Source organism: Condylura cristata, unplaced genomic scaffold (genome assembly GCF_000260355.1).
Source record: "Condylura cristata isolate star-nosed mole 26May11 unplaced genomic scaffold, ConCri1.0 scaffold00003, whole genome shotgun sequence".
Taxonomy (NCBI): domain Eukaryota; kingdom Metazoa; phylum Chordata; class Mammalia; order Eulipotyphla; family Talpidae; genus Condylura; species Condylura cristata.
Genome location: NW_004567104.1, coordinates 28838245 through 28860835, shown reverse-complemented (window position 1 = coordinate 28860835; position 22591 = coordinate 28838245). Strand labels below are relative to the sequence as shown.

Below are 22591 nucleotides of genomic sequence, written 5' to 3'. Positions count from 1 at the left end.
TGTACCAATTAAAAAGAATGATGCATGTATTGGTCAAACCATGTGAATTGGTAAAGTGATGCATTATTACAGGAAAACAAGTAAATTTCAGACTGTTACAGGTGGGCATTCCAGTGTGAACTGGGCTGCCTGTCTGTGGGTCCTCACCCGCTCACTCAAAATTCAGTTGTACTGCAGACACACACAAAAGGGTCAAAATGGGTTTATTTACAAAAGGGGGAAGGAAAAGAAACAACCCAGGGAAAAAGAGAGGGATACAAAATAACTGGAATATCTTACCTGCTTGGCTGACTTGTAGCTCTGGTAACAATCTAACTGAAAGCCCAGAGAGAGAGAGAGAGAGAGAGAAGGCCCGAGTCACGTGGTCCCAAGAGCCATTTCTCGACTGAGAGAGCAACGTAGCAAATGGCGCCCTATTTATGCCCCAAAGTCCCAGAATCCCTGCTTACCTCCGCCCTTGGGTCCTTGCAGTTCTCTCCCTGGTACTACTGGGAGTTGTAGTTTTCAATCACTGAAGTAGGGGGTAGAGTCTAGAAAGCTGGAGTAGCAGGTAGAGTCCACAAAACTACAGAGTTCCTTTAGGATATCCTTCCCCTTAACAAGACCACTGAACATGATGCTGTGATTGCTATTAGGTGAAAATGGGTACAAGAATAACAAAAGAATAAATGCAAATTTAGCAATGGTACCTTAAAAGTGTGGGGTTATGTGCACTTCCACTTTCTGAAGCCTATTTAGTGCTATTTTAATTGTTTACAACAAACACATACCATTTTGGAATTAAAAAATAAAGATTTGTGTAGAACATAGGTCTGATTCGTTTCATAAGCCATGTTTAAGAACATGTACTTGGCTCCATTTATAAGAAACAGGTGAAGAGAGGATTTCCCTAAATTATGTTGTTGCCAACATTTTCAGGATAAAATAAACTGACACCCAGAAAAGAAATGTGATTTCTTTTCCTACAATAATTCCTAGATTAGTCCCTCCACCTTCACTGTTCTTGCTTCAATGTTGAGAAATAAAATTTATAGGATGATAGATGTAGATATTGATAGTCAATAGATTATTAGAATTTGATCTCCAGCTTACATATTTGGAAAATTTAGCAATATTGCTTTGTGGAAGTTAATTCAAGTAGAGGAAAATATTATTTTTATGAGGCTAATGAGTGGATAATTGTGTACATTTCTTTAACTCTTTGAGACAAGTATGACTCAATAAAGAAGACACAGAATCTTACAAGCTAGTACTTTTCCTATGCAAACAATTCAAATAAAAGTCTTGAATATTTTCTTTCCTCCCCTATTTCCTTTTGTATGTCTTAGAGTACTCAATAAAATCTTTGGGTGCATTCTATTTAATTGGCAAGTGTCCACTCAGCTGGGCTCTAGCTGCTAGTGGTACAGCAGTAAATCACCAGAGCAAATTCTCTGCACTTGTGATTTTTGTTTCCTCCTAGGGAAAACCCAGTTAACAAGAAAAGACATCAACAAATAAAGATGCAATAAGGATAAAATGAAGCAGGTAAAGTAATAGTGACAAGAGCACTATTTTTGAAAGGTCAGGAAGGCCTTTTAAAAGAAGCAACATTTGTGGCCCTCCCTGGTGGCGCAGTGGGTTAAAGCAGAGCACTGAGAAGCTAAAGCCTGAGTTTGATCTCCGCCTGGCCCAGAGGTGATCCACATGGCGCCACAGACCTCTCCAGACCTGCCCGCTGCTCCCCTCAGCAGTGTACTTCGTCAGTAAACCTATTCTGCTCCCCACTCTGTCTCTGGTGAGTCCTCACACTGCGCCTGCACCTCTGGCCTGTACCCCAGTTCTGTATGCATAAATAAACAAATCTTAAAAAAAAAAAAAGTGCCCCTGGACTTAAATCCACGACCCCCCAGTTTTACATAATCAGTGAGCAAGCTAGAGGACATCAAAGGTACCCAAAAGGGAGCTGCAGAAAGACCTTTGGTGTTCTCAGCTTTAAACCCCACTGCTAATGCTGCTATTTCCCAGTTCTGGTGGAGACTGTCCACTTCACTTGGATAGACTGAAGCTTGGAGAAGGGTTGCTGGCCCAGGATCCCAACTTGAATTTCTAACTTTCACACTGGTGCCTGAGCTGCATCCAGGCCAGGACTATGTGGGATGGAACTCATGCTCCATTTCAGGAAATGGGGTTGTTGATCTTTCATTTATACAAAAATGAAAAATAAATACCAGATGTTAGAAAACATGCTGCAAGTCATCCTAAAAGTGCACTATCCAAGCAAATTAAATTTTAAAATCCACTGAGCAAAAAAGATGTTCCGAATGAAATACATTTTGTCTTTCTTTCACACACACAATGTCTCATTGTTTTTTCTTCAGGAGCAGCTGTGAAGGAAATCGGGGAGGGAGATGGACATAATATCCCATCTTTGTGCTTCATACAGAGCTGAGCTTTTAGGCCCAGCCTTCCCAAACTGTAGGGGGTGTGGCATGCATTAAAATTAAGCATCAATGACCAGATGAAGCTTATAAAACAGACTGGGAAAAACAGTCACCAAGACAAGGTATCTGCAATTGGAGGATTTTGCATGTGAAAATTGTTTCATCTTGATTTTTTTAAAAAAGGTATGTATTATTTTAATTTTTACTTATGAAAATGCTTAAAATAGAGATAATCTTGACTTCAGCAGAAAATATTAAGTAACAAGACTTGAGGGCTTGTGCCAATAACTTCACAGATTTGGTCTTATTTTTCCTTGAACAACCTTACGAGGTAGAGGTTATTAGTTCCATTTTTTTAGAGGAAGAAATTGAGGTACAGATACCCAGATAAGCAATAGGTCTGAAATAAGACTGCCAGCAAGTGGCAGAGGTGGGGTGCCTGCCCAATACTGACTCATCTCAAAGTCTTCTTGCACTATGCATCCCCCTTTTGACCATGTGAGGCCAAGAGAACATTACACCCTGTCCTAGATGCATCCTCATGGCATCTCAGTAATATTAACTGGAAAGTGAGCTGGAATTCATTGTATGTGCAAATAGAAAGTGCCTTTCAAATATGACATTCAATTATTTTCTTCAGAATATGCGTTCACTTGTTAGGTTCAATAGCTAAGGAGATTTTAAAGAGCCACTTGTGCGAATATACTCTATTTTATCATATGAAATCTAAACATTTAGTCCTTCATGTTCTGCAGCTCCTAGGTCCATGCTAATTGCATGTGTTACGAAAACAAACTTGTAGAGAACCTGAGCATCTGGGTTCACAGCTTGCCAAGAAGTGACCTGGCTGAGCACAATTGGTCACAAAGAGAATGTCAGCATAGGTTTTTTCCTAGCTGGAAGGGGTGCCATGAGGATTCAGTGTGTGGTACTTAAAATGCTGAGACCACAGCATTGGCTGGGAGCAAGCTTGTCCACTCTAGGAGACAAGAGAGCAGTCTTGAAATCTGTGAAAGAGATATGCAAAATCTGTCTATATTAAAGCCAGTCTTTTTGGTTCTGACTAGTGACCAAGGATCCAGATAAAGATTTAAACCACGCATACCCAACCTTTGCATCTCCACGGTCCTTTTGCATCTCCTGAGAAAGGAAGAGATTATACCCAGCATTGCCTTCCTCTGCACATAGCATCAGCATGCCTTTAGGTCAACACAACTTAGAACAGAAATTCCCCTCTCAAAAGGAATTATATTTTGAGTATTGGTGATTCATGGTCCCTGCCTATATAAACGAAATTTAACCTGTGGTTAATATGTCCGACTGCTTCCCAGGTTCAAATCCTTACTTTGATTATCTAAATAAACTCTTTGTCTAACTATTATTGAGACTTTTATTTCAATTAACCACAGTTATATGTTAATAATATGATTTATTCTCTGAAGCTGTTCTAATAAATGTTGGTTGACTTAAAATGCAAACCAAAAAAATTATTGATGCTGTCAACTCACTCACAAAAAATTTTAACCATAGGCATAAACTACTGCAATAAAGAGGCATCTTTGCAAGATCAAGGGTATTGCCTTGCTCTGCAATCCTCCTACAGCATTAAAGAACACATTTCAGCCCACAACAGAACATTCTGTAATAGGATATTTGTCAGAAGACATGAAACTAACGTTTGGTATAATTGCCATGTGATGAAATTAGACTCATCAGGTTACAGACGTAGGTGTTTATTGAAAGTGTTGACCTCAAACAACTAAGCAGCCAGTTTTTTCCCCCAGCAGAATGGTTTTATTCAGAAATAGCTAATAGAAAGCATACAGGAGGTTTGGTCTCACGGAAAGACACATGTATACTTCCCCAGAACCAAACAACGAAGTTCTTTTACACCATGGGGAAGGTGCCATTTGCCCTTGACAGATGTAAGGCCTGCCTCTCCCAGCTGGAATCTGGAGTGAACGCTGATGGTGCCTGCACAAGAACTCCCTTCCAGCCTCCCAATCTCATGTTGCACATAATAGGTGTCTGTAAATTGGTTTTTCTCAAAAGTCACCAAAGGTGGTGTGCAGAGAAAGCAAGGCTCGGGTTCACTGCAGGAAGCGGAACTGTGCATTGAGCTCAAGTGCCAGTTCACTGTCCCTTTTAGGCTTCAGGTTCCTTGGTTGTACACTTGGGGCAGGGATAAGTCACCTCTAAGATCCTGTCGAATTTTGGGGGCTCTTCCAGTATGTGCATAATGTCGATCTTCTAGACAAAGCACTGAGCTTGGAGCCGACTGGGGGGGACAGGAGTAGAGATCTGTGGTTCTAAGAAGTTCTGCAAATGGATGTGAATCTTTGTGTATTTGAGCTGGATTTCTGCAAATCCCCCCCCAAAGGTTAAAAGGTTGGTGTCATTGATAGAGTGGTAAGGACTGATGGGAGGGCCTCAAAGACTAAGGAAAGGTGGTGCCACAGCAGGGGCTCAAGGGGAGCTCAGTGACCACCCCTCCCCACCCCTCCACCCTCTACTCTCCCAGCTGACAGCTTTTGCTCGTTACATAATTGTTCCTTTGAAAACAGTGCAACAAAGCCTCCAAAAGAAAAGCTATTGATTATGAAAGGTTATTTGGAGGTTTAGAAACTCATAATAAAGCGGTTATAATTATTCCTGTTATGACACATCCTTTTAAATGCTCAGATCTGAGAACATTTTGCTTGCATTGATTCAATCCTCTTCATCACAGAGAGAAAGGCAAAAGGCTGGAAATAGCTCGTATGCAGCTACAGGCAAGGCGTCAACAAGGAAGAGAACAGAAAGAAAGCAGCAAAGAGCAGCTCGGGGAGCTTCACCCGCCAAAAGCACTGCAGCCCCTTGGCCTGCTCACTGGCCCTGCTCAGCAGCCCTCACTGGCCCTGCTCAGCAGCCCTGCCCACTGGCCTTCCCTAGAGCAGCTTTCCAGGGGCACCCTGGGCTGAAATGCCTGTTGCACAGGTATACCTTAGCTACTAGTCCTCTGGTTAAATGCACTTCAACTATGAAAAATACCCTCGATAGAAAGTTAAGAAAAGAAATCCAGGACACAATCATTCATTTCTGATCTTCAAAATAATAACTAGCATCTATTGTGCATTTTGTCTGTATCAGACTGTCCTTATTACTCATTTAATTCTCATAAAATTCCCTGAGGTTGGTGTGATCCGTATTCCCACTCCACAGACAAGGAGGCTGAGCATAAACTGGACACAGTTATACTGTGGCAGCGCCATCATTCACACCTCGTGAGCGTGACTCTGGAGTCCCAAACCCGCTGTTCCCCACTGAGGTTTCCAGGCCACTCTGTAGTGTTAACTGGCCTGCTGAGATGTGGAAGGCATGGTTATGGGGGGCCCTCATGAGACACAAATGCTGTGCAAACCTTCCTTTCCTTTTCTCTCTCTCTGAGGCCCACTTGACTGCTTCCATCTCCTCCGCACCTCCCCCCCCCACACCTATTCTTCTGCCCACTTTGTTTCTGTTCTCAGCCTGCACCTGATACCAAGCAGTGGTGCCCTTGAGGAGAATCAGCCATGGTGCCAGTCTTGGAAAATGCAGTTACGGGAGGGGAGGGGGGAGGCTGCAAAGGAACAGAGCTAACTCCAGTCCCAGGCATGCGCACGCGTCAGGAGAGGCTCAGAGGGAGGAAGGCTCTAATGGGCGCTGACCACTCAGGTGGCCTTGACCACTCAGGTGGCCCGAAGGATGATAGCTGCGGGGGCTGACTGAGCGCAGGCCTATGGAAGGACTGGCCAGCTCAGAAATTTTTCTGTTTGCTGTGTATCCTCAGGAGGTTCAGAATGATGCTAGCTGCTTCCCACACCACTCCCCATCCAATTTCAGGTAGGCAACCCAGCCCCAAGATGGTGACAGTGCTGGTGCTGCTGCTTCCTGTGCTGGCTGGCCTCTTCAGGATGGCAGAGGGACAAGCATTCCACCTTGGGAAGTGCCCGACTCCTCCAGTGCAAGACAATTTCGATATAAACAAGGTGAGGTAAATGCTAAACTCCCAGTTATTTTGTTGTCTCTTGTTTATAAACATCCTCCAAGGTTCAGTTTTATTATTCTACTTTGATTGCTAAAGCAAGCCATAGGTATCTGATTTGGGATCCTCCCCAAAAGCAGACACTGAGAAAAGGACTGAAAAGCAGAGAATTTTAGCAGATGATCCCATGAATGGGGAAACTGTGGCAGAGAAGACAGAAAAACAATCAAGCAGGGTTCATCACTGCTGGGAATCCTCAGAGGAAAGGGTAGAGTGTGACTTAGATTCTCATGTGATGATGCAAGCGGGCGTTGGGAGCGCCCATGGTCTGGCAACGCTCTTTGACAGAGAAGCAGACAGGCACTAGCAGCAGGAATCTAGCAGAATGCAAGAGAATTGTCTCCAGCGGTTGTGGTGAACCCAATGGGAAGATGCAGGTCCGGCACCAACTGTAGCTCCTGCTGTATCATTGTCCCATTCTACAGATGAAGGAAGAAGCTGGATGTTAGTGAGCTTATACTTGCTCCAGTCACACATGCAGAATGGTATTCAAAACTAAGCTTCGCAGTAGTGCAGAATACCTAAGGGTTTCTCAAACAGGGCCTAGGAACAGACAGAACTCCCCAAGGGGCTTTCTTGTTATCTGCGCTAAAAAAGTTTAAATATATCCAGCTCCTCCATATGTTTTTTTCTCCCCTGGATCAGGCCCAGGAAATAATATAAAGAGTCCCTTACTGGATACCATCACTTAGGGGTGGTTTCTACTGAGGCCCAATCATACCTAGAATAACCCTGTCAAGAGATAGTCTCATGACGGCTCACAGCTTTACAAGAAAAAAAAAAAAAGCCATGGTTTTGTTTAGAAATTCAGTTTTTGTTTTTGTTTTTGTTTTTTTTAAAGATTTATTTATTTGTGCATACAGAGCTGGGGTACAGGCCAGAGGGTCAGGGATGGTGAGAGGCTTCACCAGAGACAGAGTGGGGAGCAGAACAGGCAGATCTATGAAGTACACTGCTGAGGGGAGCAGCTGGTGGGTCAGGAGAGGTCTGCCTTGCCATGTGGTCACCTCCGGGGCAGGTAGGAATCGAACTCATGCGGAAGTGGTTTTAGCTTCTCAATGCTGTGCTTTAACCCGCTGCGCCACCAGGGAGGGCCAGAAATTCAGTTTCTGGGTCAAAATCCTAACCCATTTTGGCAATTATAATTGAACTCCATTTACAAATTCTTTGAAAATGAAGCAAGGTGCTTAATATAACTGTTTTATTGAGCTATAATTCACCTGTCTAAAGTAGTTTTCACTTTCAATAGATTTTACTATATTCATGTTTATGAAACCATAACTACAATAAATTTTAGAAAATTTTCATCACTCCAAAAGAAACTCCATGCTCATAAACAGTCACTGTCCATTCCTCACTCCCAAGCAATCAGCTAATATGATTTGATGAATTTACTGGACATTTCATAGTAATGGAATAATATAATATGTGGTCTTTTTTGACTGATTCCTCTTAAAGTATAATGTTTTCAAGATACATCTATGTTACAGTATATTTCAGTACTTCATTGCCAAGTAATATTCTATGGTGTAAATTATGCTACATTTTACCTGCTCATCATTTGGGTTATTTACACATTTGACTATGAGGAATAATGCTGCTATTAGCATTCATGTACAAATTTTTAGAGTGTGTTTGGTTTATAGGGGTTTTGTAAACATTTGTTTCTAACTCTCTTGGGTTGATTCTAGGAGGAGAATTGCTAGTTCATATGTTAGTGTCATGTTTAAACTTTCAAGAAACAACTAAATTGCCATATTTTACATTCCCACCAGCAGTGTATAATTCCAATTTTTCCATCTTTGCTCACAGTGGTTCTTATTATTTTTTCATTATAACCAATTATAGTGGGCTATGAAGTAGAATCTCATTGTGGTTTTGATTTGTGTTTTCCGAGTGGCTAGTGATATTGAGCACCTTTTCATGTGCTTATTAGCCATCTTCTTTGAAGAAATGTCTATCCAAATCCTTTGCTCATTTTTTAAATTGGGTTATTTACCTTTTAATCATCAACATATAAGCGCTCTTTCTATGTTTTAGAAGCACTTTCCCTTATCAAATATATGTAAATATGTCTCCCATTCTAAGGACTGTCTTTTCTTCTTTTTTTTTTTTGATATGTCCTTTGAAGCACAAAAGTTTTTAATATTAATGAAATCCAATTTATCTCTATTTTTCTTTTGCTGTAATGTCTAAAATTCTAAAAATATCTAAAAACATATTGGGTATTCCAAGGTTATGAGGATTTACTCCCATATTTACTTCTGAAAGTTTTACACCTTTTGTTCTTGCTTTTAAACCTTTGATCCAATTTAAGTTAAATTTTGTCTATAGTGTGACATAGGGATAAAACTTCATTCTTTAGTACATGGATATCCAATTGTCTTAGATTTATTTGTTGAGAAGGCTATTCTTTCTCTTTTGAATAGTTTTGGCATCCTTGTTGAAAATCAATTTACTATTCAAGTAGGAGTTTTTTTTTTGACTCTCAATGTTTTTCTATTGATCTATATGTCTAAACTGATGCCAGTACTATATACATTTTTGATTGTTGAATGTCTAGGTTTTCCCACTTTGTTTTTTTGTCTATTCTGGGTCCTTTGCATGCCCATATGAGCTGTTTGTCAATTTTTGCAAAAAAAAGTAATTGGAGTTTTTGATAAATATTGCATGAAATCTACAAATCCATTTGGTGATTATTGTCATTTTAACAATTTGAAATCTTTTCATCCCTGAACACAGGATATTTTTCTATTTAAGTTTTCTTTAATTTCTTTCAAATATTTTATAGTTTTCAGAGTTTTTGTTTCTTTCATTAAATTTATTCAAAGTATTTTGTTCTTTTGATGCTATTATAAGTGCAGTTTTCTCAGTTTGATTTGTAGATTGTTCATTTTAAGACAGAAATACACTTGATATATACATATGATTATTATATTGACTTTATAGCCTTGAAGTTTGCTGAATTCATAAGTTGTAATGGTATGTGTGTGTGAGAGTGAGTGTTCCTTAGGCTTTTCTATATATATAATCATGTCATCCGCAAATAAATATTTCACTATTTGCTTTTTAGAATTCTTTTTCACATTGCATTCTATTTATTTAGAGAAGTTGAGATCCAAAAAGATGAAAAGGCTTTCAAATAACAATAAGAGACCATGAGGCAACATGACATGATAAGCATTTTCCATGCCTGAATTTTCTCTGTTCTGGAAAATTATGCTTCCTCAGCTTTAATTGAGGAATGCTAAAATCTTCTCAATAATAACAGAACTATTGGATAGGACTAAATAAAATAGAGCCTTTTATGAGATTGCCTGTAAAATCAGTTGACCTGTAACATTATTCTTTGTTCAGTCATTTTAACTGAAAACTGTGCTTTGGTAAATGAATGGATAATGCATGTCATAAAGGTGGGACGATTGTAGGGCAGAAAGCCATGTGTCAGAAGCAATATTGATGCCTGCTTGCAGCACGGCCTCCATTCAAATGCTGACTTTCTTTTACATCTCTTTGATTCATTTTGTCAAGGAATACATTTTTAAATACCTAATGTAATTTCAGTAATATTTCATTAGGTAAGTACATTCGCATGTTTCAAAATTCCGAAGGTTGAAGAGAACATACAAAAATTTGAACATGAAAAATTTCTCTCCCATGTCAGTAATCCGGTCTGAGTTTTCTCTCCCCAGTAAAACTGGTAAGAGCAGTTTATTGTGAACAAACAAATATGTGCATAACTGTGATAGACAGGATTATGCTCACCACCTAGTTCTCAGAAACTCTATGTTGCTTTACATAGAAAAGGAATTTTGTAGATGTGATTGAAGTTATGGACCTGGAGGGAGGAAGAGTATTCCGAATTATCCATGTGGGCCCAATCTCATCACTAAAAGCAGAGGAATCTTTCCCAGCCATAGTCAGAGAGTTGGATTATGGAGCAGAAGTCAGAGACGCAATGGGAGAAGGATTTTACTGACTCTGAAGTTAGAGAGCTCCACATGCCCTGTATGGAGAGCTCCATAGGCAAGCGTGGGGAGCAGTTCTCCAGAGTGTCTGCACAGAAACAGTCCTACCAACACCTTGACTCTATTAGCCCAATGAGTGTTGCGTCAGACTCCTGATGTACAGGACAAAAAGAAAAAAATTAATAAATGTGTGTTGCTCTAAGCTTATGGTAATTTTGATAGCCGCAATAGAAAGTCAATATAATAATCTTTTCCCATATTTTTGCAACAAAAGGTTACTAAATATATACACCATTTTGCACCTGGCTCTTCTTCCATTTACTGTATCTCAGGGCTAATTGCACACTGCTATTTTAAAAGAGGGCGGATAACATTCCCCTGTATGAATGTGCCATCATTTATCCTGGCTCCGGCTAATGCTCACTTAGGCTATTTCCTGTCTTTTACTATTGCAAATTGTACCTCAATCAATAACCTTACACATGCATTATTTCTTACTCTCAGGAGAATACATTTCCCAGAAGTGAAATTATTGGGCCAGAGCATACATATTTTTAGTTTTGCTAGATGTTGCCAAATTGTCCTCCATGAAGTTTGCAAACTAGGACAGTCTAGGCTGCTCTGTGGACACATGAGAGACTGTCTCCTCTTGCCCTTTATAATGCCTTTAAGATTGACCCCATACACAGAAGCAATAAACTGAGATCCAGGCTGCTGTGGAAGAATGATACAATCTTCTAAATCCTGGTCACCTGCCAAAAACCTTAGTGCCCAATTCCCTCCATGGGGTCACACGAGGAGAACTGAACCGACTCTGGCCCTGGCTCTCCACAGCGAACATATCTGACTTTGAACACATTCAAGGATGCCTTGTAGAATCATCAAATGTTTGAGATGGGAGGCACTTAGATCAACCCCTTCCTTTTACAGAGTTTAGAATTTCACGCAGCGTTTGGCTTAAGAGGACACTGACAGCACATCTAAATAAAGAGAGCTTTAGGAATAGAATGTGGCTTTCGCCCAAGGCACACACATCCGACTCATTTCTTCGCCTTTGAATCAGTATCTTGCTCAGTTATGCTAGGAACAATGCAGCCATTTTGTCTGGTTTCCCCAGGAAAGGGCTCTGCTCTGAAAGACAACAATGGTGAAAGATGGCAGGTCCCCCAGAGAGCCACAGGTTTTGCTCTGCTTATTGTTGTCTCTGCAGTATCTTGGAAGGTGGTATGAAATAGAGAAGATCCCGGTGAGCTTTGAGAAGGGAAGCTGCAACCAAGCCAACTACTCACTAATGGAAAACGGAAACATCAAAGTGATAAGTCAGGAGATGAGGTGAGTGGCTGTGGTTTCAAAGGCAAAGCACGTCCAGGAGCCAGACCTGCTGAGTGCTGTCCTGGGATGACTGGGTGTCCTTGCCATCTAGTTCAGGGGGACATACACATCGCCGAGTCCTGGATGCCTGCCTGCAAACTGTCCTAGATGAAGGGTTTTGGCAGGCAGGATGGTGGGAGCTGGAAGTCACTTTTCATTACCCTGACCACTTGCTGAGCTTCTGACTGTGAACCAAGGCCCCTGAGAACACACAGGGACTCAAACAACAGGAGCGCTGCTGTCAGAGTGAGACGGATACTCTGAAGGCAGGGGACGGTGGGGGTCATCTTGTCTGACCTCCAAGTCAAGAATAATTCCTTTCTATATCTTGAGTTAACAGAGGGTGCCCACCTTTGCTTCAATCTTTCTAGGAACTGGGAGCTCATTGCCTTCCAAGGCAGTTTACCATATTTCCTGACAGCTTTAATTATTAGAAAACTCCTTATTAAGAAAGGATCACATACATGCATACTCAAATCCTATGTTTTGTGAACAGGATAGCTTACAGAAGTGTTCTTTATTATGGAGAGCTGTAAAAGGTACAGGTGAGCTTCTAGTATTGATTGATTGCTATCTGATCCCAAAATTCATAATTTAGAAAACAAATATAAACTTAAAAAAAGCCCCAGGAAAAACTCCTTTCCAGTCAACAACAAAGATAAGAGCATCAACAAAGATAGGAACAACAATACACAATAGTAGCTAATATTAAATTGATTATTTCCTATGTGCAAGGCTCCATACTGCCTGTGTGTGTATATACATGTATGTACATATGTGTATTTATCTGTGTGTAGTAAATGAGTGTCTTTGTGTGTGTGTATATATATATACTCAATTAATTCCCATAACAATTCTGAAGTAGGTACTATTATTTATCCCATTTTTATAAGTGAGGAAACTAAGGTTCAGAGAGATAAAGTAATTTGCCCAAAGGTCACGCAGCTAGTAAAGGACAAAGCTGAGATTTAAGCCTGGGGATAAGTGAAGGGGGAAAGAACTGAAAACAAATGAAAAAAAGACTGGGAGGGGTTGTTTTTCCTGTATCCTGCAGAATCAGAGAAACTGTATTCAACTCCAAGAAGACAATCACAGCCTGGAAGTTATTCCAGCTCAGAGGGGCTTTCTGCAGCCTCCCTAGTACCGCTAGGCATCCTGTGAGCCACAGTACAGTGGGATGACCCCCTGGCCCTGTACAAACCATAGAAACAAAGTAAATCTCGAGGGCCTCTGAAGAAAAATGCAGGCCATTTCAGAGCCCAGGTGGGGCTCCAGGAGCGGAAAAGCAGACACCCAGAGATCTCATAATTTTGTAGGCTTCAAAGTTGCAGTGACTTCATTTCTAAGACCAAGAGTCAGATCCCCAAACCCATGAGGCTCCCCACCTTTCCTCTGCACTGGCCAGCACCCCTCTGTAACTGTACCTGAGTGCTAGGTGGCCCTGTCTCCAGGGCCATATCTATTTAACAGCAACGGCACTTGGAAAGGTTTGTCTAATTGGACAAAACTGGAAAAAGACTTGTTTGTTCAGGAAAATGACATCATTTATTTTTCAAGGAATGTTGAATGTGCAGAATGAGAAGAGGGCAAGGCAGGAAGCCTGAGCAGAAAAAGATTCAGCCAGCGCAGGAGAATTTGAGGGCCCAGGGAGGTGCACAGGCCTGGGAGCTAAAAGGCTCAGGTTTTGGAGTTAGACTTCCCAATTTCAGTTCCCAGTTCTGCCACTAACTAATGCTATGATCTTAGGTTAGTGTGATAATTCTTTAGGCTTCAGTTTCCTTCTGTCTGAAGTGGCAATGATCAAAAAACCCCCATCCATAGAATTATGTGAGTGATTAAATGAAATAACACATATACAAACACCTAGAGCAGTGTTTGGCATGTAGTAATAATTTAATAAATATTGCCTATGGTTGTTATTCTGCTATTACCCTTGAAAATACAAGTGCATTTTTCTCATGAACAACTAATGAGTTTATGATCAGACACTGGTCTTCTGATAACTATTCTGGAGCAAAAGATGATGGGGGAGGGGAAAAGGCTATTGGGAAGAGATTGGTTTGTTGCTTAGCAACTGTCTGCAGATAGAAACTGAGTATCTTCCTGGCTGAGGTCCAGGTGACAGAGCAGGGCAGGATCTCCAGCCCTATTTGATGATAAACAGACCAGGCATCCCAGAGCATGAGGGTACATTTCCCACCTCCCCATACCCATTGCTTATTGTCTGGTTCCTAAGACACCCATCACCGCGGCCATAGCCTATGGACTTTCTAACATGTGCTATCACTCTAATGTTAGTTTATCTGTCCCTTTGAGGACTGGTGAACAGGCAGCTCCTGTGCTAGCCTCCAAGAAAAAGCATCCTGAGGTCTGTGCTCCTCCCTTCTCTGCCTCCAGCCCCAAACTGTCCCCTTCTTCCCCCAAGTCCCTGCGACTTATCCAGATATGGCCCTTCCAAAGGGTGAAAGTGTTTCATCCGATCTAAGATCACCACTCTTCACACATATCACCATTTCACATACCATTAAAAAGAAGATGACATCACCAGTTATAAGCATAAGGAGGCACTCACTGTAAGGTGCCCATCTCGTCACATGTAATATTCCTGAGGCCCAGATGCCCCTCAAAATCACTGATTGATGGCAGTGTTTCCCCACTGTCTGCTTTGCCTGGCTTCTTTGTCCAGATCTCCCACAATCTTTTGGAAGCTTGCTGAACTGGAAGACGTGGGACCCCTTTATGGGGCACGTGACAAGGGACAAGCTCAACAACAGGAGAAGCTTGCCCATCTTTGAACCCCAAGTTTTGCTTTCTTTTCAGCAATCAAGCCAATCATTTGCTGTTTTTGGTTTTGTTTTCTTTTTGCCTGTTCTTATGTTTAAAGAAGCAAATTTTAGATTTTGGGGTTGTTTTGTTGTTTTTCCCTCCTTTTTATTCTCTCTCTCTTTGGAAATTGGGAGCAGGAAATGGCACTGTAGGCCACAGCATATAATGCTAAAAACAACATCAAAGTGTAAGGGCTTGCCATGTGATTCTACCCTGGAGCACCTCTGTGTTCACTTTTTCAGGCTCCATGGCTGTCTTCCTCTACTTGGCCTCAGAGTTGGTCATAAAGGGAAGTTGGGGGGGGTGAATCTAATGACTACCTTGCCTTCAAGAGCTCCCCAACTCAGAAATTAAGAGATGGCTACTATAGTTCTTAGGGTCATGGATCTTCATTGATTTTTGGCTTTTGATGAATTCAAGAATTTTTTTGACTCATTATAGGCCTGATGGAACTGTGGATCAATTTGAAGGGGAAGCCACCCAGGGCAATCTCACAGAACCCGCCAAGTTGGGAGTTAAGTATTTCTGGTGTAAGTATCCACTTCCCTTAGGGGGTTTCAAGGACAGGTGATTTGTAAACTGAACACCAGAGTGCTGGTTTGGAGCACCCCATCACAGCTGAGTGTCACCCACAATGACTCAATACATAATTATTTAAGTATTTGTGGGGCACCTACTGTGTGCCACACATTGACTGTAGATTGTGCTAGAGTGGCAACAGTGAATAAAACAGAGCTGGTCTTGGTACAAGGAGTTCAGGTCCCGCGACAAGCAGCCAGGCGGTTTCTTATAAAGCAACAGTAGAAATTTTCATAGAGAAAGCAGAGACAGGAGCACAGAATGCATAAGCACTAGGGTCCCTGAGCCAGACTTGCTTTCTGTGGCAACCAAGTCCTGAAAAATTTGTGGTTATTAGCATAACAATTAATATGTGCAAAAGCTTGCTTGCAAGAGTGAAGGTAAATTTGTATTCTGGCTCTGTCTGCCACTTTCTAGTCACATTTTGGGATCCCTGAGACACCTTTAATCACAAACATTTGTCCTCTGAGTCCGGAGAAATGGAGAGAGGCAACAGAGTATATTGCTGCTATAGATACACCAGAGAATGAAGCCCAGAAATGTGAGACTTTCTAGCATAAACCAAGTGATGGACACTGAAGCCACCAGCTGCGAGAGGCCTACCCACATGCCTTCCCACCAATGTAGCTCTTAGAGTCGGGGCAGAGAGGGCCTTCTTATGGGCAGAGAGGGCCTTCTTATCTTATAGACCAAGAAAAGAATGCTAGAAGGAGAAACAGTTCTTCCTGCACATTTGACTACAGGCACTAATTTCAGAGCTCTATCCAGTGATGTGAAGATAAACTAGATAGCATGCTCTGTAAACTGTAAAGGGCTTTATGCATACCCAGTTCTCCTGCTCTGTTTACAGTTCTCCTGCTCTGCTTTATGCATACCCAGTTCTCCTGCTCTGTTTACAAATAAGAAGTCAAAGTGCAGAAAAACCAGTGATATAAGCAAGGTTACTAGATTGATTAGACATGGAATTGGAGACCTAGCTTCCTAGGTCTCCACACACTCAATTAAAGGATGGGGGTGGGAATTAAGATCAAATAATACATGCACAACCTTCAAAAGGAAGCCGACAATCAGAACTAAAACTAAAAGAGAAGCAGGAGCTTCTCTTGGCTGGGGAAGCAGAGAACAAAGAGATTTTATTCTGGTGGAAGGGATCTGATGTCTGCATGGGGGCTTGCAGGGTTTGTGGGAGATTATGGGAAAGGATGTCCCAAGTGGAGAAATGACTTGACAAAGTTCTGAAGAAAGAAGCCTAGAGAGGGACCCTCCCCGGTGGCACAGAGGGTTAAAGCGCAGCACTGCGAGCGAGCTAGCCGCAGCTGCCTCAGCAGATCTCTCCTGTCTCACCTGCTGCTCCCCTCAGCATGTACCTTGTCAGTCTGTCTGTTCTGCTCCCCACTCTGTCTCTGGTGAATCCTCTCACCACCTCTGCACCTCTAGCCTGCACCCCAGTTCTGTATGCACAAATAAATAAACCTTTTTCAAAAAGGAAGCTAGAAGCCTAGAGCATGGGTGGGTGGAGGTCCCTGAAAGGTGGGGCGGGGTGGGGGACAGAGGGAGGACTGCAAAACTGGAGAGCTTCAAACGCCATGATAGAAAGCCAAAGTGCCTTCCAGAAGCAAGAGGAGACTGTTAGTTTTCTCATAAGGGAGAAAACATGGGAGTTTTCTTGACTGAGAGGACATATCTGGGTAAGTTCAAGCTTGAGAGCTAGACCCTGTGGGAGGGAGACAGAATGTGCGTGCCTGGGCATGTGAGCAAGTGCAGCTACTGAAGGAAGCAGAAATCTCATTTCTCCCCAATCGCTCAAGGCTGAAGCTCTCTCAGTCCAGCTGGGAACATACCAAGCAGTTGAAATTCAAAGGTAGCAGACAAATGATGAAGTGCGCTCTCACGAGTGAGCCCTGCAGTGCAGGCGGGTACAGACAGCACTAGCAAAGTAAATCAGAGCAATAGTCTGTGCCCTGCAGCCTTGTCCAGGCCTTCTGTCCAGACGGCCTGCAGGTATCCTTCTGGTTTTGGATTTATGAGCAGGTGGAAAGTCAGAGGTAGGAGGGATGCTGGTGGGTGGTCATCAGAAGTAGCACTATTATTTGTCCTGAGAACCTGCTGGGTCCTGCACGTCCAGCCAAGCTTTGACCCCTCAAATGCTGCCTCATTTGTCTCCAGCTTCTCAAGGCTTTTCGGGAGTGCTGAGTTCTGGTTTGATTTTGGCAAACTAATTATTTTTTTAAATAATATAATAGTTTATTTTTACGTCATTTCGTGCCTTTTAGCAAACTATTTTTTTTAAGATTTATTTATTTGTGGGCCCTCCCTGGTGGCACAGAGGGTTAAAACGCAGCACTAAGAAGCTGAAGCCACTTCAGTGTGAGTTCGATCCCCGCCCCAGAGGTGACCACATGGCACAGCAGACCTCTCCTGGCCTACCACCTGCTCCCCTCAGCAGTGTACTTCATCAATCTGCCTGTTCTGCTCCCCACTCTGTCTCTGATGAATCCTCTCACCATCCCTGAGCCTCTGGTCTGTACCCCAGTTCTATACGTCTAAATATATATATATATCTTTTTTAAAAAAAGATTTATTTGTGCTTACAGATCTGGGGTACAAGCCAGAGGTGTGATAGGTGAGAAGATTCACCAGAGACAGAGTAGGGAGCAGAACAGGCAGATGTACTGAGGTAGATACACTGCTGAGGGAAGCAGTGGGCGGGTCAGGAGAGGTCTGCCATGTGGGTCAGCTCCCTGGCAGGGGGATAGAACTTGTGCTGCAGTGGCTTCCAAGAGCTTCATAATGTGGTGCTTTAACCTGTTGCGCCACCAGGGAGAACCTGGTGAACTAATTATTTTTAAGTGGAGGGCATGGGGTGCTTGAAACCCACACAAGCAAGTCACCCATGACTACATGTGTACTTGAGTCTCATATTCATTTGGGGCCACCACACAGCTTTCTCCTGCTTATCGTCATCTTCAGCTTCATTTTAACAAGTGGGTTTATTTTCATTGGTTTGGATTGCAGGCTATGGATGTCAAGTTCACAGAAGCAGTTTCTGAGTTCAGATGGGGAAGGCAAGTCCCTCATCGCTCTCTCTCTCTCTCTTTTTAAAAGATTTATCTATTTATGCATACCAGAACTGGAGTACAGGCAAGAGGTGCAGGGAGTGAAAGGATTCACCAGAGACAGAGTAGGGAACAGAAGGGGCAGATGTATTGAAATATACTGCCGAGGGGAACAGCAGGCAAGAGGGGAGAGTCTGCGACACCATGTGGGTCAACCCCCTTGTGGGAACTGAACTCCTGCTGCAGTGGCTATAGATAACTTCATAGTGCTGTGCCTCAAACCATTGTGCCACCAGGGAAGGCCCATCTCCATCTCTCTTTTTAAGGACCCCTCTAATGTTGAGGTTTTAATACCATGCAGATGTCAGTCAATGATTTCTTACATGCCCTTTGTGAGGAAGGCTCACAGTTGTTGCCACCTGATTTGGCACACTCTTACAAATAAGGGTTTTTAGAAAGCCATGCTGGAAGAATAAGAAACAGAGCAACATTAGCTCCTGTCTCTTCCTTTAGGCAGTTTTTAGAGGAAGCTGAGAGATTCTGACTCAAAAGCCAGGGGTTCTTTTTTTTTTTTAAGATTTATTTATACATACAGAACTGGGGTACAGGCCAAAAGTGCAGGGGCGATGAAAGGATTCACCACAGTCAGAGTAGGGAGCAGAACAGGCAGATTGATGATGTATACTGCTGAGGGGAGCAGCGGGCGAGACAGGAGAGGTCTGAAGCGCCATGTGGGTCACCTTCCCAGCTGGGGATGGAACTCACAGTGAAGCGGCTGTGGCCAGCTTGCAGTGCTGTACCCTAACCCACTGCCCCACATGGAGGGCTTCTAACTGTACATTTTTTACTCTTCTTAGCCCAAGGGAGCCTCCATAAGCAGGCCTCAGCACCTTCCGATCCCTGGAGGATCCCATTAAACACCCAGTTACCATGGGCTTCTGGAGCCAGACCTGCTGCCTGAAAGGGGGGGCCCATATGATGGCTTAGAATATTGACTGTGCATTAAAATCACATTAGAATATTGACTGCTTTCAAAAGTACCATCCATCTCCAGGTCAGAACTTGACGAAAAGGGATGGGGAGCATAGAGGAGGTCTAATATTTTTCAAGTTCTCATGTGATTCCCACGTGAAGCCAGAATGAAAAACCACTGATAAACTAGGCTTCCAGGGCCTGAGATGGTTGCCCTCCCTTTTAATAATCCTCCTCTTCTCTGGTTCCCAGTGATGCCCTTGACTCCATACTGGGTCCTGGCCACCGACTATGAGAACTACGCCCTCGTCTATTCCTGTACCACCATTGTCTGGCTATTTCACATGGATTACGTTTGGATCTTGGGAAGAAATCCTTACCTCCCTCCAGAGACAGTGACCTATCTAAAAGATATCTTGGCCTCTAATAGCATTGACATTGAGAAAATGACTATCACGGATCAGGCGAACTGCCCCAACTTCCTGTAACTTAGGCTCTAAAAGGGAGGCTCCATCCTCCCCAAGTTACTTCTTTTGCTTTGCTTTCCTCCACCCCACCCCTCATAAAGATAAGCCAGACAGCCATGGCAAACCACTGTAGATACCAGAAGGGAAATGTGATACTAGAGCCAAGGAAAGTCTCCCACTTAGCCACATGGCACCTTATTACCTCACGCGCCTAATAATAAACTGATTGCTGTGACCTGCTGTGTTCACAATAGATTCTGAATTGGATTAATTTGTGTGGTTTTTCATTATTAGCTCATGTTTGGAAACCTTACGTAGTTATACCGAAACAAAACTAAGCACTGAATTCATTAAGTGCCATGGTAACAAACCTATTTCTAGAAACTGAAAGCTGGTTGCCAAGGCACATCCTGGGTGACCTGGTAGTAGGGGTGCTGGTAGTAGATAACTGCCTTTGGGGAGCCATGTGTTGGGGGGAACAGTTTGAGTCTCTTTGACTTTCAGAATAGGAGGTTTCCAGAATCAGGCTGAAGAATGGGACCAACTTGGAGTCTTCCCAGAGAGAAGAGACTATGAGGAGAAAAAGAAGATTATGAGAATTGTTAAGAAAATAAGCTTTCTTTTGGTCTTTTATTCAACTGATGTTCATTGAGGCTCAACTGCATTCCAAACATTGAAAAATATAAAATCCTCATCGTCCCAGAGAAGCTCAGAGACAAGTGAAAATGACGAAAAAGTCAACCTGCCATTATAATCCAAGCTGAGCATTCGAAGGTAGAGAGGTATGCAGACAAAATCATGAGAACTTTGGGAAGGGCTGAAGCCTGGGAGACTCAGGCAACCATGACGGTTAGTCACACCGCCCGGTGCGTCTACCTTCAGTAAGTCAGGAGCCACTTTGGGATTTGTTTTATATTGAGAATTTTAAAATCAGAAAGACCTCAGAATTATCACCCAGCAACTTCACTTAGCTCACAGGGTATTATAATCTAGTAATGTTTGGGAAAAATGAATAGAAAATTAAGCCATGTGGTTATGTTTGTTTTTGTTTTCAGTACGAATATAAAACATTCACTTTATTGTGAATTTATTCATTGGAAGACTCATGGCCTTTTTTTCTTCTCTAGTTTATTTCTTTATTATATATATGCTCATTTATGTATAATATTTGCTTTCTCCTCTCAGGTGTAATCCCCATAAATTCCCACCACCAATTCACCCATGAAGTATCACCATAGAGACTTTATGCTTTATATTAAAGTTTACAGAAATCCCAAGGACCTTAATATTTTTTTATTTTATTGAGTTTAACTTCAAAATGCAGCTTGCAGTCTGAAATTCCTAAAGACTGAAAACCATGAGATAAAGCAGGAGGTTCGGAGGAGGTAGGTGTTGCAGGATGACCCTCTCTCCCTGGCTCACCTGCTGTCACGCCCTGTATCTTATCTCACTGCTATTCACCGGAGGTCCCTTGGCTCCACTAAAATACAGTTATTTCCAAGGGCATTCAGCTGCTTTTATCTCTCTTATAGGACAAAATATGATGAGTTTATCCTAACAGCTATCCAGTTACCTCAAAAACAATGAAAAGAATTACATTTTGCACCATTTACAACATCTTGCCCATTTCAAAGACAAAACATTTTGTGAATGAAAGGCTTGCTGGCTGGCTGGCTGTCTGGGGCTAACTATAAAATAAGTATCAGCTGTGAGTGAACCTGAAAATATTTGGGAACATAAGTAACTACAGAAAAATGGGAGAAAACAACCAAAGAAAATCCAAAAGAAAAGAAAGGAAGTAGGATAACTGATAAACTATACAGTAGTGTATAACCAATCCCCACCTTCTCATCAGGAGCTCCAGTGATCCCCAACACTTCACCAATCTTGTTTTGCTATCACCCACTACCATCCAATTCTTCTTCTGGAATGTTTAAAGCAAATCCCAGATATCACATCCTATTATTTGTCCACAACTACCTATGTTTACATCTCCAGCAAATACATATACATTTTAAACAACATTCAAAGTTATATTTTATTTTGTGAAAGTGCACAGAGTATCACTTCCATGTCATCTAAAGATTATTTTATGCAATCCAGTTCTCGCTATAAAGAGAAAGAAGATATAGGCACAAAGGTATTCTTCATTATTTTACTTAGAGCAGCTCTTAAATCAGAGCTAAACTTGATATACATGGTGAAATCTCTTAAGAGAGGGAAGTGCTGCTGAAGCCGCTGGACCCCTTCCACAGGATAGGTGCTCAGTCTGCTCCAGGTCACTAATGTCTCTGATTGACATGCGTGCTCCTGCCTGGCACCTCTGTCCTCGGGGTGTTCCTTCCAGGCCTACTCCCCTGCCTGTTCTCCCTTTGCTCCTTACCAGACACCCAATCTTCTGGTTCTCAATAAGTCATGTCACATTTCACTGAAGTAATCCCAGGGTGGAGATACAGCAAAAGAAAGCAAAGACTGCAGACTTGTCAAGCAATTCAGATTTTGAGAACCACTATTGGCTATAGCGAGAACTGGCTATGTATCTCTGCTTGGGTCTCTCACTTTGGTAAAGCTCTACACCTGTGGTGCACATCATTTCCCTCTTGAGATCTCCTGCTGTTGAAAACCAAACTCTCAAGTGTTCACAAGCATTTTTACAGAGTAATTGGCAATATCTAGAAAAGTTGAGGATAACAATCTCTGGCTTTGTAATTGCATTCCCTGGCAAATATCCAAGTCATACTCCTACACCTAAAAGGTGCCATATACCAGGGGGAAAAAATGTACATTGCAATCCTGTCTGAGAAAATAGAAACAACCAAAATATACCTCAACAGCAGAGTTGATTTTAAAACTTTGGTACATACAC

The 22591-nt window shown here is 42.3% G+C and overlaps 1 protein-coding gene across 1 annotated transcript; it reads left to right on the top strand.

The window, feature by feature from the left end:
* The first annotated feature begins 2521 nt into the window (after positions 1 to 2521).
* Positions 2522 to 19987, top strand: APOD (apolipoprotein D). The gene is made up of 5 exons (XM_012729573.1): positions 2522 to 2606; positions 6285 to 6430; positions 11665 to 11786; positions 15093 to 15181; positions 19511 to 19987. The coding sequence occupies exons 2-5, from the start codon at positions 6305 to 6307 to the stop codon at positions 19744 to 19746; spliced, it is 573 nt and encodes a 190-aa protein (XP_012585027.1). The 5' UTR covers positions 2522 to 2606; positions 6285 to 6304; the 3' UTR covers positions 19747 to 19987.
* Positions 19988 to 22591: the final 2604 nt, after the last annotated feature.